This window comes from Canis lupus, chromosome 3 (genome assembly GCF_048164855.1).
Source record: "Canis lupus baileyi chromosome 3, mCanLup2.hap1, whole genome shotgun sequence".
NCBI classification, from domain to species: Eukaryota; Metazoa; Chordata; class Mammalia; order Carnivora; family Canidae; genus Canis; species Canis lupus.
In genome coordinates, this window is record NC_132840.1 from 54674779 (window position 1) to 54693062 (window position 18284).

Sequence of the window (18284 nt, forward strand, 5' to 3'; positions counted from 1 at the left end):
CCCGCCCACTTCCTCCTCCTGGAGCCATAAACACCTTGAACCCAAACAGTAGGTTTAAGATTTTAAGACCACTGACCAAAGCTGGAGGGCAGGAGTGTTGGGACCCGAAAGACCAACTAGCCCAACCATTTCATTTCAGATGGAGAATCAGAGGACCAGAGAGGCCATGTGAGCTGCCCAGGGCCACACAGCCCATTACAGGCAGCACTGAGGCAGGAATCCAGTTCCCTTGAATCCAAATTGAAGAGAAGCTATTGAAAAGTGTTGCTTATTTTTGTTTTTAGCATCTCAGACCACTGAGATTTTACTAACAATTTTTTATTAGTCCATTATATGGACATAGTATCATTTAACTAAAAATATACCGAATGTGGGCATTTGGCACCAACACAGTGGTTGCCGTGAGTGGATACCCTTACCGATCACCTTTTACAGAGGAGGAAACCAAGGAACCTGGAGCATGGTTAGCCTGGCCTGAGGTTCCAGGGGTCGGAGGAGGCAGAGGCGGGATTGCAACCCAGGTGGTCTGGACGCAGAACCGGCGCTATTCGTAGATGCTAAGCAGGGTGCTCTTCGTGGGTTGGGAAAAATAAAAGAGTCGATCAGTGAAAAGAAGGGATAGTATGATTTTTGTTTGATTTTAAGGTGTGTGTACACAGCTCGAGAATAAATCACTGGAGATACTAAAACGTTGACACTGAGGACCTCTGAGCTGGTGGGACCATGTGGGCTACTCTTTTCTTTTCTTTCTTTCTTCCTTCTGTTGATTTTATTTATTTATTTGAGAGAACGTGAATGAACAAGGGCAGAGTGAGAAGCAGACTCCCCGCTGAGCAGGGAGTCCGATGCGGGACTCTATCCCAGGACCCCGGGATCATGACCTGAGCCGAAGGCAGACGCTTCACCCACTGAGCCACCCGGGTGTCCCGGTGCTACTCTTTCCTTTGTGTTTTTCTACACTGTCGAGTTGTATAGCATGAGAAAGGATCGTCTTCATCGCTAGATAACTTGATGAGAGGTCTGTGCTCACAGTGGCCCTGTGCCTAACGTCGCATTCAAGGAGGCGAGCACCTGTTGCAACGTTAGCTTTACTTCCTGACTGGCCCCTGTAGCTGGGCATCCGGGGAGGGACAGGTGGCCAGTCTCACGCAGCGGTTATAATTCAGACAAGATGTGGGCCTTTAGAGCCGAGAAGGACTTGAGAAATCACCTGCATTTTGCAGAAGATTCCCCCCTCCTTTGTCTCTGTATTAAACCACCCCACCCCCTCCCAGGCCAGGGCTCCTTCCTCTGGCTCAGGGGTTTCGGGCAACACTGGGCACTTGGAAGAAATGCCCTGTTGGCAGGTGGGCGTCAGGGGCACGAGACAGAAGTGGAGATTTGTGAGTTGGCACCTTTGGGGGATTGTTGGGGGTGCAATGGGGACTGTTCCCAAAGATCCCTGCTGGGAGGTCACCTCTCCTGCTCCTTCATGGGAGAAGGGTCCCCAGTGAAGAGAAACTGTGCATCATAGGAAATGCAGAGGGGCAATAATGTGGGAGCAGAAAGCCCACTCCTGCTTCCCGGGGTTGTGCAAGAAGGTGGCCAGCCCACGGCCCTGCTCCATGACCCTCTGAGGTTTGGCCCCTGTGAGAGTCTCAAAGTGATTGTGTGTTTCTTTCTTTGACCAGAGACCACCTGGGAACGTCCCAGCAGTTCTCCTGGGATTCCAGCCAGCCCTGGCCCTCACAGGAGCTCTCTGCCTCCAACAGGTACAGTCCACTCACTGCTTTGGGGGCAGCTGGGAGGGGCCCCATACCCACCTCCGCTGGAAAGGCCAAGACTCTGGGTTCTGGGGGTCTGGAACCTGGCTGAAGATCTTACTGGCCAAACCCAGGGAGTGATATGGAGGGCTGGGAGGCTGGGCTCTCCCTGGTAATGTCACTAGCAGCCTGGTGGCTCACCCTCACTCCCTCTCAGGTGCTTAAGGAGAGGAACTAGCCAGGTGACACAGTGAGGCATCAGGGTTGTACCCTGTCTGCTGGTGTGGATACCCCAAGCGGGAGCAGCACTGCTCTGCACAGCTCCTAAATGCATCAAGGAGAAAAGTTAAAGGAGGCAGATTTGTATGGGGCAACTTTCAAATAGAATGTTCTAGAAAGCACTTGGGATTCCTCGTTAGGGTGTGAGTTCTCTGTCTGCAAAGGCAATCAAGTGGAGGTGGTCGAGAGAGACATTCCTATCATAGGTGGGGTTTTTTTTCCAAGTTCCTAAGAGGCAGGTGGATTTTTAGAGCCCTTACCCATCAGCCCAGGTTTGCAGTAATGTGCTGTTTCGCTGCCCTGGCCAGCTGTGGCTCTCCCACACTGGACTATATGCTCTCTGAGGATGGGGATTGCACCTCCCCTTTTCTTCCTTGGAACCTTCAGCCCCCAGACACGAGCTGGCTTCTGTATTGAGGGAGCTCACCAATGCCTCCATCATCACGGGGTGGGGAGTGTGAGGAGGGTAGGGGTGAGAAGAGGAGGGGAGAGGCAGCAGCTTCCATTGAGGGGGGTGAGGGCCTGTACAGCCTTCACAGAGCTGACATAACCCATCACAGGGGACCAAGGGAAGAGCTAAAATAACGACGGAAGAGTGGCTGTGTGAACGCATGAACGAAGGTGTACAGGCAGGTGTAGAAAATATGAGCAGGACTTTGAACCCTCGCATCAGAGGAAGGGTCTTGGGTGCAGGGCTGCACCCCTGCCTTGCAGCCCTGAGGTCTTCAGACACTCTTTACCCCTGATACGTTAGGAACTCTACAGTTTATTGTATGATGCATATAAGATAAAGCATATGACCAAAGTGTGTTATTTGAGGAAATGAGAATTGTCACAGCAGAGGAGTTCAAGAAACAAAATGGTAGGAAACTGCAGCTCTGGAGACTCAGCCAAGGCACGAGAGAGGGGGTGAGTGGGTGTTCTAGGCTTTTAAAATGTTTTTATTGACATTATTTATATATATACATATATTTATGTATGCTGTCAATTTGTATGTATGTAAAATGTAAATAAACCTCTAAATATATAAATACATATTTATATATTTTATGTATAAATAGATATACAAATATATAAACAAGTAAGCATATATATATACTTGTTTATATATATACAGATATATATATATATATATTATTTATTTTCTTTTCTTAAAAGATTTTATTTATTTATTTATGAGAGACACAGAGAGAGGCAGAGACACAGGCAGCGGGAGAAGCAGGATCCATGCAGGGAGCCTGATGCGGGACTCGATCCTAACGCCCCAGGATCAAACCCTGAGCTGAAAGCAGATGCTCAACCACTGAGCCATCCAGGAGTCCCTATTTTATTTCAATTATTTTATTTATTTAAATTTTTTAATTAAAAAAAAAAAAGAATCCAAACAGAGAAAACCCTCTTGTGAGAGAGGGAAATGAGACATTTGCTCCTGATTCCCTAGGGACAGGGTGAGCCCCCCCCCCCCCCCCCCCCCCCCCGCCCCGCCACACACACACCTCATCGCAAGAGCTAGTCACCAGAACCAGCCCATTCGGCCTTCCTACCTGTTGTAGGACGAGGACAGGCAGTTCCGGGCACACTGCCTTCTGTATTGGGTCGTCTGGTGTTTCTGTTTTTGTTCTGACAATAGAAATGCCAGTGGGAATAAAGGGAGGTGTGGCCCTCCAGGCTGGCTCCTGGCCAGCCAGACACTAGGAAGGAAACCCGGCTCCCGGCTGTGTTTCCTGGCCACAGTGGTTGGTCCCCGGAGCAGGACAGGACTAGGCTCAGGTATGAACTGCCACCTGCCACATCTGCGGGGCTGCTGGGACCGGTGGAGCCGGTGGAGCTGGTGGGGGAGCTTGCCCTTTGAGTCAGGGGGGTCACCTCTTCGAAGCCTGTGGCCCCCAGCACCAGGCTGTCCCCTCTGTGCTGTGTGGGGGCCATCCCCCAGAAAGAGGGCTGGAAGGAGCTGGCTCAGGGGCCAGCATGACAGGCACCTGCCCTCGCCTGAGCTGCACAGCCCAGAGGCCTGTCGGCTGAGCACTGACCTGGGTGCTGGAGTGGGACTGGGGTGCTGAGAAAGGCAGGGAGGTGGGCGCAGACCACCATCATCAGACCCGATGATGACAGTTGTCAAGAGGGCCGAGGCGCTAGACAGAGTGTGTGGTCACCTCCGCCCCCAGCCTCAGGGGGCTGGGGCACCTGTGCCCAGGTGGGTGGAATGCTAGGTCTGTCAAGTTCTCTACCAAGAAAAGGCTTTGTCATCCCATGCAGTTGGACGATCAACACACTCTTCTGTGCGTTGGGGATTCAGCGGGCACCCCAGCATCATGAAGGCCTGAAGTGAAGACCCCGTTAGATGTGCTGCCTTGTGCTCTTTGTTTTGTGGGCAACATCTGGGCCCCCTAGTGCCGTGGGTCTTAACCCTGGGGCTGGTTTGGCCTGCCAGCAGGCATTGGCAGTGTCTGGAGACGTCTTTGGTTGTCATCTTCTGGGGGGGGGGGGCGCAAACGCCACTGCATAGTGCCCAGGGCAGCACAGCCCCCCAACAAGGGTTGTCCCACCTCTCACATCTGGTATTGACAGAGTTGAGGGGCCCTGTCCCAGGGTGACTCAGAACCTCGGTACTGTTCAGGGGTGAGAGACCTCGGCCCATCGAAGTGACAAGCAGCAGCAAGGGACACGTGGGGGGCTCAGTGGTTGAGTGTCTGCCTTTGGCTCAGGGCGTGATCCCGGGGTCCTGGGATCGAGTTCCTCATCGGCCTCCCCGCAGGGAGCCTGCTTCTCCCTCTGCCTGTCTCTTCCTCTCTGTGTGTGTCTCGTGAATAAATAAATAAAATGTTCAAAAAAAAAAAAAAAAGAAAGAGAAGCAGCAGCAAAATCTACAGAAGCCTCGTTCGCTGGCTCTGAGGCCCCTTTTGTGGGCACAGTGGATACGTACCCCTCAATCACAGAGAGCCCTATTTTCTTCCCTCATGGTACTTAAAGTCCAGCTGCCTCTCATGGTTGTGGCATCTTCGATTTCAGAATGACAGCTTAGAGCGGGGCCTCGGGGTGTCACATCTCACCAGGCCTCGCAGTGCCCATGTGTCACAGCACGAGGCCATGGCTCACCTCCCACCCACCCCTCCGTAGATCACGATTCTTTTTTTTTTTAATTGACGTTCGATTTGCCAACATAGAATATAACACCCAGTGCTCATCCCGTCAAGTGGATCACGATTCTTGATTCCTCTCTCTATCCCGGGGCTCAGACACCCGTCCTCTCTGTGTCCACGCTCTGGGGTGGATGGGAGGAAACCTGTTTTGGCATCTTCTTTTCTACTTTTGAATGAAACCTCTTCTGTAGAGGATAAAACAGCAGCCATGTAGGCATTTCTCCCTACGGGGCGCGTGAGAATTTTGTCTAGATAGTCACTCATCCAGTTGTACAGGCACCTGTCAGGAGATTGAAATTTTTTTTAAAAGATTTTATTTATTTATTCATGAGAGACACACAGAGAGAGGCAGAGACACAGGAAGAGGGAGAAGCAGGCTCCCTGCGGGGAGCCTGATACGGGACTCGATCCCAGGACCCCGGGATCACGACCTGAGCTGAAGGCAGGCGCTTACCCGCTGAGCCACCCAGGGGTACTTTCAGGTGGTTCTATTGCCCTGGTAAGTTTGGGGCCGAGCCCCTATGGTTGTGCTCGTGCTCCTGCGAAAGCAGCAGTAGTAGAATATGCCAGATGCTGTTCTCAGTGCTGGGGGTCACACCACAGACCATCCACACCTGTGTGATCCCTGCTCCCAGGAACCCACGTTCTAGCAGATGACTGGGGCAGGCGAGCCAATGTGCAATATGTCAGATGATCCTTGTTTGCTCTCATGAAAAGAATTGCAATAGGACAGTGGGACAGAATGGGGCTGGGGAGTCAGGGATGGCCCCACAGAGGAGATAATGACTATGTGTGGGGGGTGGTAGTGAGGTGTTCTGGGCCAGGGGACAGTGAGTGCAAAGGCTCTGGGGCAGAAGTGACCCTGGCATGTTCAAGAACACAGAGCAAGCCAGTGTGGCTGGAGGGTGGGGGGTGGCAAGGCGGAGAGGGGTAGGTGATGAGGGGAGAGCGGTCAGCAGGATCAGACCCTGCCGAGCCCCCAAAGCTACAGGAAGGCGGTGGGATGTCATTCTGAGCGAAGTGGGAAGTGCGGTAGAGATGTTTTGTCTTAGTGAGACACTGCCTTCGTGAGGCAGCCAGGCAGCACTCGGCTGTGTCAGGATTGCTCTCCGTTAGCAGTGGTGGCAATTGGGGTGCTTACCTGCACGGGAAGGGGCTGGCGGTGAGGGCAGCGTGGGAACCTCAGCCTCGTTCATTGACTGCAGATACCGCGTATGGTCATTTCTTTTCTTTTCTTTTTTTTTTTTTTAAGCTTTTATTTATTTATTCATGAGACACACACAGAGAGAGGCAGAGACACAGGCAGAGGGAGAAGCAGGCTCCTGGATACAGGACTCGATCCCAGGACCCTGGGGTCACGCCCTGAGCAGAATGCAGATGCTGAACCACTGAGCCCCCCCCAGACACCCCCCCCCCCCACCGCCCTGGTCTGGTTATTTCTGAAGGAGGACATGGAAAAACAGGTCCTGGAGAATATTAGTGGAAACCCCAAATTAACCCAGCTAGAGCAAGCTTAGGCCGCCTCCCCTTCATGAGGTCCAAGGTCAGTTTTACTCTTGAGTCGTAGCTTCTGGAGAGGATTCAGCAGCCACCTGTGGACGGGGCCTGGTTCTTTGTTGATGCAGGTTGTTCAAGGGCTGGAAGCATAGCCCGGCCGGGTTAGCAGCTGGGGAGCAAGATCCGGGAACACACCAGTGCCCCTCACAATTGGGATTCCACTCTTCCAATGCCAGGTGCCTCTTAGAGGGTCAGCACTGGACTGAGGGCTTTTCCTTCACCGCCTCCCTGAAGACGGCGGCATCCAGAGCCGTGTTTATCCTCCAGCTTTTCCTAAAGACGTTTTTCATGCCAGGTTTTTGGGGTGAGGCCCGCAGAAGCAGTAAAGTCTAAACCAAATGGAAGAGCAGAAGCTGTATTCCGTAATGGCTGCAAATATGAAAAATGATCCCGGGGGCTGGTTTAATAGGCAGCGCGGACGCGATGATTTATGGACAGAGTGAAAAACAAGGTTCTGGGAGTCTCATGGATGCGTCACTGTGTAGAATGAAGGACACTGCAGAGCAGCATGGCCCAGTAGAACTTTCTAGCATAACAGAAAAGTGCTGTATCTACACCGTCCACCGTGGTAGCCTGAGGCACATGGCTGATGGACACTCGAAGTATGTCCAGGACAATTCCAGAGGAACTTAACTTAATTTCGCTTTATTTAATAATTTTTTAAAAATGTTTGGAATGACTTCAGGTTCACAGAGAAATCACGAAGCCAATACAGAGAATTCTTATATATCCTGTACTCAGTTCCCCCTATGGTTCATATCCTAGATACCTGGGGTGCGCTTGCCAAAAGTAAGAAACTAATGTTAACTAATTTTCTGCAGATGTCACCAGTTTATCTTTCTTTTCTTTTCTTTTTTAAGATTTTATTTATTCATTCATGAGAGACACAGAGAGAGAGGCAGAGACACAGGCAGAGGGAGAAGCAGGCTCCCTGCAGGGATCCCATGATCCCAGGACCTCGGGATCATGACCTGAGCAGAAGGCAGATGTTCAACTGCTAAGCCACCCAGGTGCCCCCAGTTTTTCCACTAATGTCCTCTTCCTGTTCTGGGATCCAGTCCTTCATACCACACAGCATGTATATTTTATTTAAATGTGATTGGTTAGAACTTGAATAGCTCCCTATGACGAGTGGCTATCCTGTCAGCCAGGGCAGGTGTGGAGAGTGAATTCCTTTCTGAGCTTCAGCCCCTGGAATGTGCACTGAGCTTTTGTTGGTGTGTTTCTTTCTTTCTTTTTTTTTTTTTTAAGATTTTATTTATTCATGAGAGACACAGAGACATAGGCAGAGGGAGAAGCAGGCTCCCCTCATGGAGCCCGATGTGGGACTCGATCCCTGAAATCCAAGATAACGCCCTGAGCCGAAAGCAGAGCTTAACCGCTGAGCCATCCGGGCGTCTCTGTTGGCGTGTTTCTTAAAGGAGGAAATCCATCTTGTACTGAGTCGCCCCGCTGCTGACAGGATGGGAGTGGTCAGGAAACCCTGGTTCAGATTCTGGCTTTGGCTGGCCTGGGGGCTTGAGCCGATGGAGGGATCATCCTTGGGTGCAGGTCCTGCTTCCAACAGCCCCTGGGAAGCCAGGTCTCGGAGGACTGAGTGAGGTCCCTTGAAGATCAGGGAGGGTCTGCCTTTGAGCACGTGGAGCCAGCCAGGAGGAGTGCATGTCAACAGCCGCTTCCCCTGTGCAGAGGGCTCCGGGAAGGGGGCTCCCCTTCACCCACACCCTCTCTAGATTGGGAATCCCTCACCACCATCCGCCCCCTACACAGTTACAAGCAGGACCCTCCATCTACTGCAGAACTAGCAGGTCACCAGGCCCAGAGCAGCTTCCATGGTCCTCAGCTAGGTCTCACCATTGACACCAGGACGTCAGCCATGACACCGCCTTCTGGAAGGGGCCTTGAGTATTCCTTTCCTGGTTCTTGTCAGCTCAGGCCCCAGAGGACCTCACCAAAACCTGTGTAACCTTTGACCCCGGGAGGATAGGTCACAGGCTTTCAACCATTTACAGCCACCTGGGCAGATGTGTTGTGGGTTCTGTTTTGGGGGATACAGTTTCTATTTTAGATAGTCAGGGAAGCCCGTGAAGACCAGGTGGCCAGACAGATGTTTCCAGACCAGAGGATTATAATGTGAAACTGCCCCCCCCCCCGCCACCCCACTAAACAGAACTGGGGAGATGCAACCTTCCCCCACCACATGGTGAGTGGCAACAGCGTGAGGCAGGGATTGTGCCCAGACTGCCTTCAGGGGGTGCTGAGCACAATACTCACCCTGGTGTTTGCTTTGGTTTGCCTGACTTCAAAACCCACCTTCTTACAGCCACCACGGTTCCCAAAGCAGGTTCCACAGTACTCTTGCTTTGCTGCCCTAAATGGCTTGTGTGTCCACTAAGTGTGGGAGTACCACACGCTGTTGCCTTGTTTGAGGTTCACAGAGCACGTCAGCAGCCAGGAATACTCAGTTTATCATGCTTCGCTGATGTTGGGTTTTCTGCAAATGGAAAGTTTGTGGCAAGTCTGTCAGCACCATTTTTTTCCCAACAGCATTTGTGTCACATTTTGGTAATACTCTTGATATTTCAAACTTTTTCGTTATGTCTATTATGGCGACAAGCTTTGTGATCCGTGATCTTTGATGTTACTGTTGCAATTGTGTTGGAGCAACCACAAGCCTGTAGGAGTGAACTTCACCGATAAATCTGTGTGTTCTGATGGCTCCACCGACCGGCCATCCCCCCATCTCTCCCTTTCCTAGGCCTCCCTCTTCCCTGAGCCCCAACAATAGTGAAATTAGGCCATTTAATAACCCTCCAGTGGCCTGTAAGTTCAAGGGAAAGGAAGAGTTGCATATCTCTTACTGTAAATGACAAGCTAGAAGTGATCACGCTCTGTGAGGAAAGCATGTTGAAAGCCAAGATCGGCCGAAAGCTTGGCCTCTTGTGCCAAAGCAAAGTTAGCCAAGTTGGGAATGCAGAGGAAAAGTTCTCGAAGGAAATTAGACTGCTACTCCAGTGACCACACAAATGATAAGAAAGAGAAGCAGCCTTCTTGCAGATGTGCAGTGTCAGTGGTCTGGATAGACCAAACGAGCCCCAACATTCCCTTAGGACGAAAGCCTAATCCAGAGCAAGACCCTAATGTTCATCCATTCTGTGAAGGCCGGGAGAGGTGGTGACCTCAAAGTGCAAGGGCAAGGAGCAAGTGCTCCAGAAGAGGGAGCTAAGGTAAAGAATGAAGGTGGCTACGCTCAGCAGCAGATCCTCAGTGTAGATGAAACAGCCTTCTGTTGGAAGAAGATGCCATCTAGAACTTCCACAGCTGGAGAGGAGAAGTCAACGCTAGGCGCTTGTGCAGCAGGTGACCTCAAGTTGAAGCCAGTGGTCGTTTGCCATTCTGAGACTCCTGGGGCCCTTCAGAATGAGGCTGAATCTACTCTGTGCACTGTCCACAAAGCCTGCGTGACGGCACCCCTGTGTACAACCTAGGTTACTGAATATTTTAAGCCCGCTGTTGAGACCCATGGCTCAGAAAAAAAGGATTCTCTGCAAAATATGACTTCTCATTGACAGTGGACTGGGTCTTCCAAGAGCTCTGATGGAGGTGGGCAATGAGGTGGTGTTGCTTCCATGCCTTCTAACGCCACGGTCATTCTGCAGCCCACGGGTCAAGGAGTCACTTCAACTTCCAGGCGTATTATTTGAGAAATCTATTTCGTGAGGCTCTAGCTGCCAAAGATAATGATTCCTCTGATGACTCTGGGCAAAGTGAATTGAAAACCTCTGGAAAGGATTCTCCCTTCTAGATGCCATTAAGAGGATCCATGAGAAGAGGTCAAAATATCAACATGACCAGGAGTTTGGAGGAAGTCAGTTCCAACCCTCACAGATGACTCTGAGGGGCTCAAGAGTCCAGTGGGGAAGTCGTTGCAGATGTGATGGAAACAGCAGGAGACCTAGAATCAGAAGTGGAGCCAGGAGATGGGATTGAATCACTACCATCTCATGATATACCTTTCAGTGGATGAGGGGTGGCTTCTTATAGATGAGCAAAAAACTGTGGTTTCTTGAGATGGACTCTGCTCCTGGTGAAGATGGTTGAAATGACAACAAAGGATTGAGAATATTCCATGGACTTAGTTGATAAAGCAGCAGCAGGGTTTGAGAGGATGGACTCTCGTTTTGCAAGAAGTTCTCCTGTGGGTCAAATGCTATCAAACAGCATCATGTGCTGCAGAGAAATCGTTCATGAAAGGAAGTCTATCAATGCCCCAAACTTCATTGTCTGATTTTAAGAAATTGCCACTGTCGCCCCCGCCTTCAGCAGCCACCACCCTGAGCACTCAGCAGCCATCAACACTGAGGCAAGACCCTCCACCAGCAAAGATGAGGAGGACTCGCTGAAAGCTCAGATGATGGTTAATGGTTGGTTGGTTTTTAACAGTAAAGCATTTTTAAATTAAGCACGTACATTGCTTTTTTTTTAGACATAATGTTATTGCACATTTTATAGAGTGTGATGTAAACATAACTTTTACATGCACCAAGAAGTCAAAACATTCATTCGACTCTCCTTATTGTGACGTTCGCTTATTTGTTGTGCTCTGGCGCCCAACCTGCAGTATCTCTGAGGTGCGCCTGTATCTAAAAAGGCCTCCTCCTGTAATAAAGCAGTTTAATTCTGAATAATAATGGGGGCACTTGTCCCAAAGTCTTTGGAGCATAAGACTCTACCCTCTGCCTTTACTGCTTCGGACTTAGAACAAACATCCTGCTGAACTGGTGCTGGGTGTCACATGCCCGGGGAAACTCTGCATTCCGCCGCGATGAATGTGGGAATAGGGTGGTGGTGGTGGGAGGGGTGTTGCAGGAACGAGGCCTTGGGGCTCCTGGGTTTCTTCAGCTTGAGGAAAGAAGTTACATGTTTATTCCAGAAATAATGGGAGATTGGGCCAGACCTGAAGGAGGCAGAAAGGGGGGCTGTCTCCAGGGATGATTTTCTTGTTTGAAAGAGTAAGTCTCCTCTTTGGGGTCCTTTAGGGAACAGAAATGTGGACAGTGGGGCGTGGAAGACAGAGCTTTCTCTTTTGGGGACTGCAGCAGGAAGGGAAACAGAGCTCCTGGGAGCATGAATTCTGGGCAACAGATGTTGCTGGCTCTTCTCTGTTGCTTGGCTTCTCTCGACAACTCTTGCTTTGCTCCTTCTTTTCCATTTTTATCCACTTCCTCTCCCCCAGCCCCCCAAAGACCTCCTCCTTTTTCCTTTCTCCTCAAATGCCCGTCCCCTCCTCTCATTTACGCAGCTCTCAAGCCCTCTCTCTTTCCAACTACCCACAAACAGGAATGAAATGTGTGCATCTGTGTGTTTATATTTGTGTTGGAAATTATGAAAGTTACTACCTAAGAGCTTTCCGTTCCCTTTTTCTTATCTTAAAAACAGCTGAATTTGGCATTTTACTTTTTTTTTTTTTTTGGTATCCCCAGACTGAATTATGTTCCTTATGGTTATGAGCAATCCTTGACCAGTTTTATTTTAACCTCACTTCCCCCCATCCCCTGGGGGCTGGAGGCATCAAAAGCACCCACTTCTGGCCTCACTTGTGTTGCATCTAACCCCTGGTAAGCTGAGAGCCTAGAGGACTGGAAATAATCAGAGCCCCCTGTGGGTGAGCCGTAAGTGTTCAGATCTCCACTGATCACTCTTCTGAGCGTGCCTGGGACTGGTAGCATGAAACGCAGCAAGACCAGGGCAGTGGAGAGCTGCTGGGTGGGGAGAAGTGGTTGGATGGGAAGTTATTTTTCTCTCCCAGTAATTGTTTTGACACCGAAAGTAATTAGCCAGCAGCTGACAGCTCAGAACTGAAGTGAGAACAAGAGGGTGGATTAGGGGCAAAATGCCCCTGCGTTCGGCAGTTCCTGGCCGCCGTTCGTGTGGCGAGAGGGGTGCGTGGGGGATGCAGGAAGCAGAAGACAGACAACCATGTACTGAGGGTGTACTTTGGGGTGCTGTGAGGGGAGCAGGTAGGGGTCGGGAGGAGCTGGGGACAGCCTTGATGTGCAGGGACCCAGTACCATCAAGGGTGTAGTGACTGGTTCCAAGTGAAGACCTGCTCAGGTAAGAATTGACCAATTTCGTGTTTGTGGTCACAGAGGTTCAGTTCTTCTGTTGCCTTCAGTGGATTTTTGGATCAGGGCAACACTGGCTTTGTCTAACCAGCTGGGAAATTTGCCACGTTTCCAAACTCTCGGTGCAGTTTGTATCTAGGTACTTCTTTGTTAGGTGTTAGAACGAATTTGCCCATAAAACCATCTGGGTCCGGGGCCTTTTGGAGGGAGGTCAGTCCTCAAAGGTTTTATTCATCTCGGTGTTTCTCTCGTGTCCTTTGGAACCATTTTTTTGATCATTTGATTCTAGTGGAGGGTTACGTATTTTATTAGCCTGTAGTTTTAAATCATATGCCCTTGCATTAAAAAAAAAAAAAAAACCTCTTAACGAGATCTGCTTATGTTTTCTTTCTAATTCCGTGGTCTGAGCATTCGTGCGTGAGCTCAGCCTCAAATTAGATGGGCTGACCTGCTTTTTTATTGTGATTCCTCCCCGCTACAGCCACCCCCACGCAGAGAGAAATTGCCTGAGCTGCGAATGTCATCCTGTTTCCTAACCCATTCATTTCTGGTGCCATATTTATACCCCCTTCTCATGTTTTCCTTCGGTTTACCTTATTGGCTTTTAAAAGTTTCTCTAAATTCTTAATTTGAAGGTTTAGTCCTTGTATTTGTATTCCCTTGGTTTCAGTAATTGAGTAATGAAGGCTGTGGATTTTTCCTCCAAATATAATTCAAGCCTTATCCCATCCGTTTTGATATGTTCCTCATGATTCTCATGATTATTTTCTAAATGTTGTATAATTACAGTTTTGATTTTGACCTGAGAATAGGAGAGCATTTTCTGAAATTTCCAAATGTTTGGGAGTTGGAGGGATGGGGACCTTGTGTATTTGTTCTTTCATTATTAATATCTGCTTTTATTGCTTTCTGGTCGAAGAATGTGGCCTGTGTTAGTTATGCCTTTTGCGACTTACCAACACTTTCTTTGTGGTTTCAATATGCCCAGGCTTTTTTTTTTTTTTTTCTTTAAATGTTCCGTGGCTTGTTGGCCAAAGATGTTATCTTTGTTCGTAGCACATGATGTTAAATATCTAGTTCATTCAGCTTTTAAGTGAAATTACTGAGATATTCATATCCTCACTTTTGTCTGCTTACTCAGTCATCTACTAAAAGCTGGCTGCTAAGGTTTTCTCCCAATTCTCCAGACGTAGGTTTTATCCATTTCCGTGCTACACTGTTTGATAAATGACACTTCTTGAATGTTACACCTTCATTGGGTCTTGTATTTATCATCGTCTAGTGCCCTTGCTGGCAGAGCTTATACCAATGTGAGTAGCTTCTCCTCAATCCTCTCAACGTCCTCTGATGCTCTTGGAATCCCGACCCTGGCTCCCCTCGAGCTGGAGAACTTGTGGACGGTAGTCGCAGTGTTGAATCAGCTGCCAAGGGGCCTGAGTGCAGACCCGGCTTGTGACTCGCCATGCGGGCTAATCTCTTGTGTCTTGTCGCTTCCCCAAGCCGCTGCACTGGGAGGCCAGCTCCGTGCCCAGCTTTCTAGTGCCTTCCTGTATCTCTGCCCACCCTTCCTCCAGAGTATCAAGCCGGCCTTGCATGTCAGGGAGAAACCCAGCTGCCCACTGGGGTCTGCAGGGTGGTCTGTGTTTCTGCTCGCAGGGGGGCCCTCGATTTTTCACTGCAAATGTTGGAGATTGGGGGACATCCCCCAGCATGAGGACGGTCCTGCATGGGGTGGTCTTCATCAGCCCATTGCTTGCCTTTGGCAGATCAGTAGACATTAGTGACTTTTCGGCCAACCTCTCCCCCTGTTTCTGGCCACCCCGCGGGGCCCTCTCAACAAGAACCATGCACTGGACTCAGTTTATGTACCTCCCCTGGTTGGACCTGCACAGTGCATATGTTGTGGCAATGCCGCCAAGCCTGGGGTATGTAGGAGGCATGCTTCCCTGATGTCTGGGGATCATGCAGGCTTGGGGTTTGAGGCGACTGGATTCAGGAGCAGAAAGCAGTGACCTTCCCTCCCTCCACTGGCCCCTTTCCCCTTCTCAAGAATTACTTAATGAGTCTAAACATCCTTGAGCAAGTACTGCCCCATTTGATTTTCATGCTAACAGAGCCCGCGTAGAATTATCCCCATTTCTCAGATCAGGAAGCTGAGGCTCACCAAGGAGAACTGCTCTCTAAGCTCATGTAGCCATGCCTGCAAGAGAGCAGTGTCCCCTCTGGGAACTGAGATGGCACAGGTCCCGATGTGTACTTACTTGTGACATCAGGAGCACACAGGGGTGTCGATGGGACCTGTGAATCCATCCTCATTGATGGAAATATGCCAAGGAAACTGGCAAATGCTACACACCAGGGCTCCCTGCTTAGAGAGTGAGGTTGATCCGCACCCCTTGGGAGCATGAGTGAGTGTCACAGGGCTAGAATATTACAGCCTTGAATTTTTTCTTTTTTTTTTTTTTAACTTTAGGAAAACCAAGACTCAAAAGAGATGGTCTGCAATGCCCTTCCCCACCCCAGCTATTAATTGGCAAAGCCAAATTTCAGAGAAACCAGTAAACCCAGTGCTCTTTTCTTATATGCTGTGAGGATGAGGGTGGAGGCGGTTCCTCTGGGGAGCTGCAGGCAGGTAGAGGCGGTCCTGCCTGACTCTGGAGAGAGCCTGGACCCTGGATCAGCACCAGTGGCCACAGCTGATGTGACATCTTCAGTGATGGCTGTTGGACTGTAGTGACCCCCACCCCTCCTCTTAAGCACGTCCCTCTCTGGTTCAGAAAGAAACGTGGTCCCCCTGAGAGATCTGCAGTTGGGAGCTGGGGATCAGAGAGATGCTTGGAGCCCATTTCCAGCTCCACAAGCACTGGTCAGATCCCAAGGGATGGTCCTGGCTGTGCAAGACCTCTCAGAGGCTGGCAGGCAGTGACATGGCACAAGGGGCTGCGGTTACAGGCAGTTGGCGTCGCCCGTGTGTGGCCGGCGTGGCATCTGAGCATTGTTTCTCTCCCACAGTGAATGGATACCACGTGGCAGGGACCCCAGCGCACCCTCCCGAGACTGCCCACATGAGTGTCCGAAAATCCACTGGTGATTCCCAGGTAAGGGGTCGTGTTACGGGAGGTAGGGGTAACCAGTCTAGCAGGCCCAGGGAGGTGTCATCAAGAGGGCACAGAGCGGGGGTCTGGGTGACCACAGCCTGGTTCTGCCCCCGGTACAGAGTGGCTGGTATATCTGGGTCGTTCCCATGTACCATGATTGGGGGAGAGTGGGCAGTTGTGGTTTGTTGGTTTTCTCTAGAAAACTGGAGGGTCGTTGCAGTGGGGCAATGGCGGTGGACTGTCCCTATCGTTAGGGCGGCAGGTTCCATCCTGCCACTTGGATTCCCAATATGTAGAATCTAGGTGTCTGGCACTTTAAGAATACGGATGGGGCCGGATCACATCACCTTCCTTCTTCTATGCTCTCTCTTTCCCCGCCCCTAGACTTCACCCAGAAGGGGATTTTGTAAAATGCTATCTTACTTTAATAATCTAGCACAGAGCCCACAATGACAAGATGAGAGGAAATGGGAGAATGGTGTAAGAGTTCCATCCTGCTTTCCCATTCATCCTACCCGTTGACATCTGTACAGATATGGGTACCTTTCCCGAGCAACAGGTGAGACCGCTGAGTCTCAGGCCATTGCAGCAACCCGTGCAGGTTGACACGAATATGTGATTGGAATGGACCTTGATGCCACACCTCATGGCCTTTCAAGTTGTGTTATGCTGTGTCTAAGGAAGTGAGGGTTGGCTTATTTATTCTATCCATAAAGTCTATCCAGAAGATGTTCTTTTTTCTTTTAAGATTTTATTTATTCATGAGAGAACAGAGAGAGAGGCAGAGACATAAGCAGAGGGATAAGCAGGCTTCCTGTGGAGAGCCCAGTGAAGAATTGATCCCAGGACCCTGGGATCATGCCCTGGGCCAAAGGCAGACACTCAACCGCTGAGCCCCCCCAGGTGTGCCCATCCAGAAGATGTTCTTAATGAAGACTCCAGACTCCACCATCCCTTTCCAGGCCTCAGGGTGGTGATGGTGATGGTGAAGGTGATACTGTGGCTGGTATTCAGGATGACAGTAGCTGCTTGTCACCCATGCTGGCGGGTCCTGTGTGCCAGCCATTCAAAGAAAGGCCTCGTGATCCATTCCTTTAGCCTGCTAAAAATGTGACACTTAGCTTTAATGCAGGCAAGAGTCTTACTTTTTGGAAACTTTATTATGTTGTCTTGGGAAGCTGAGCATCAGGCTTACGGTCAGTTCAGCAGGTGCTGGGGAAGAGAATTTAGACGTCTGTGTGGGTCAAGACTTCTTACATTCTGATGGACTCACTCATCACCCAGGCCTCTTGTTAAAAATGTAGGTTCTGATTCAGGAGTTTTAGGGAGGACTCTGAGGTTCTGTTTCCAACCAGGCCCCCAGGGGATGCTGATCATGCTGGTCCGAGGACCATTGTCTTGAGCAGGGGGCGGTCTGGGCCTGGTAGATAATGCACAGTGGGGTGTGTGTGTGTGTGTGTGTGTGTCCCCATCCGTGTCCCCTTCACTCTCCTGCTCGTGGCACACATCACACACACCCCTGGCACTGTGTGTTCTCTGCCAAGCCCCCAACAGCCATTCCAGCACAACCTCCATCAATCTATTTGGAATGAAGCAGGTTTACCTCCTGGCTACAGATTGTTTTCTGAAGACATCAGTCTAAGTTCTGGTGTGTTGTAACATAACTGAAAGAGCCGGTGCTACCCTGGGTATCGTCTAGAAGATTGAAAACATCCTCCCCACTGCCCCATCATTTATCCTTCTTTCCCTAATAGAGCATGACTCCCTCCGCCCCCCAAATACTGCTAAGTTGTTACTGAACCGTTTTGTTTTTTAATGTATATTGAGAGAACCTTCTCGGAAGCTGCTTTGACCCAGGGATATCCCCTCTAGCATCTGTTCTTGGAATACATTCAGAGATTCTGATCAGTGTGGGAAGCGTTCCCTCAAGCGTTATTTCTGGCTCTGCAGCATGGGACCGAGCCTTAACTGTCCAGCCACAGGGGATAGGCACAGTGGATGTTGGCACTGAATCACCACCCAGCCTGTTCTGTTATACAGACTCGAGAAATACCATTTCTGAAGAAAACTTAATGATTTAGGTAGAGGCTGAGCAGCACACACCCTCCATGCCCAGCCGGTCTTACCTGGTAGGAAGAAATCCACATGTTCATGAAGACAAACGACTGGAAGAAAAATTAATCAGAACAGTTGATGGTAGTTCTCTCTGCATCTAAGACTGATTCTTAGTCGGGAACATTTGTTTGGAAATGTTTTGGTTGTCACAGCTGGGGAGGGGGGTACCACTGGCTGGTCTCTAGTGTGTAGGGCTCTACTATGACTAGTTGGCCTACAATGCACTGG

General features: G+C 50.1%; 1 protein-coding gene across 9 annotated transcripts in view; it reads left to right on the forward strand.

The window, feature by feature from the left end:
- Positions 1–18284, forward strand: part of GAS7 (growth arrest specific 7) — a 209869-nt gene that overhangs the window by 147687 nt on the left and 43898 nt on the right. For 7 of the 9 annotated variants that reach the window (XM_072821131.1, XM_072821130.1, XM_072821135.1 and 4 more), the window contains exons 3-4: positions 1671–1751; positions 15856–15941. In XM_072821131.1, the coding sequence (XP_072677232.1) occupies positions 1671–1751; positions 15856–15941 (167 nt within the window). The remainder of the gene's footprint in view (positions 1–1670; positions 1752–15855; positions 15942–18284) is intronic. The other 2 variants (XM_072821132.1, XM_072821134.1) reach the window with 2 other exon arrangements.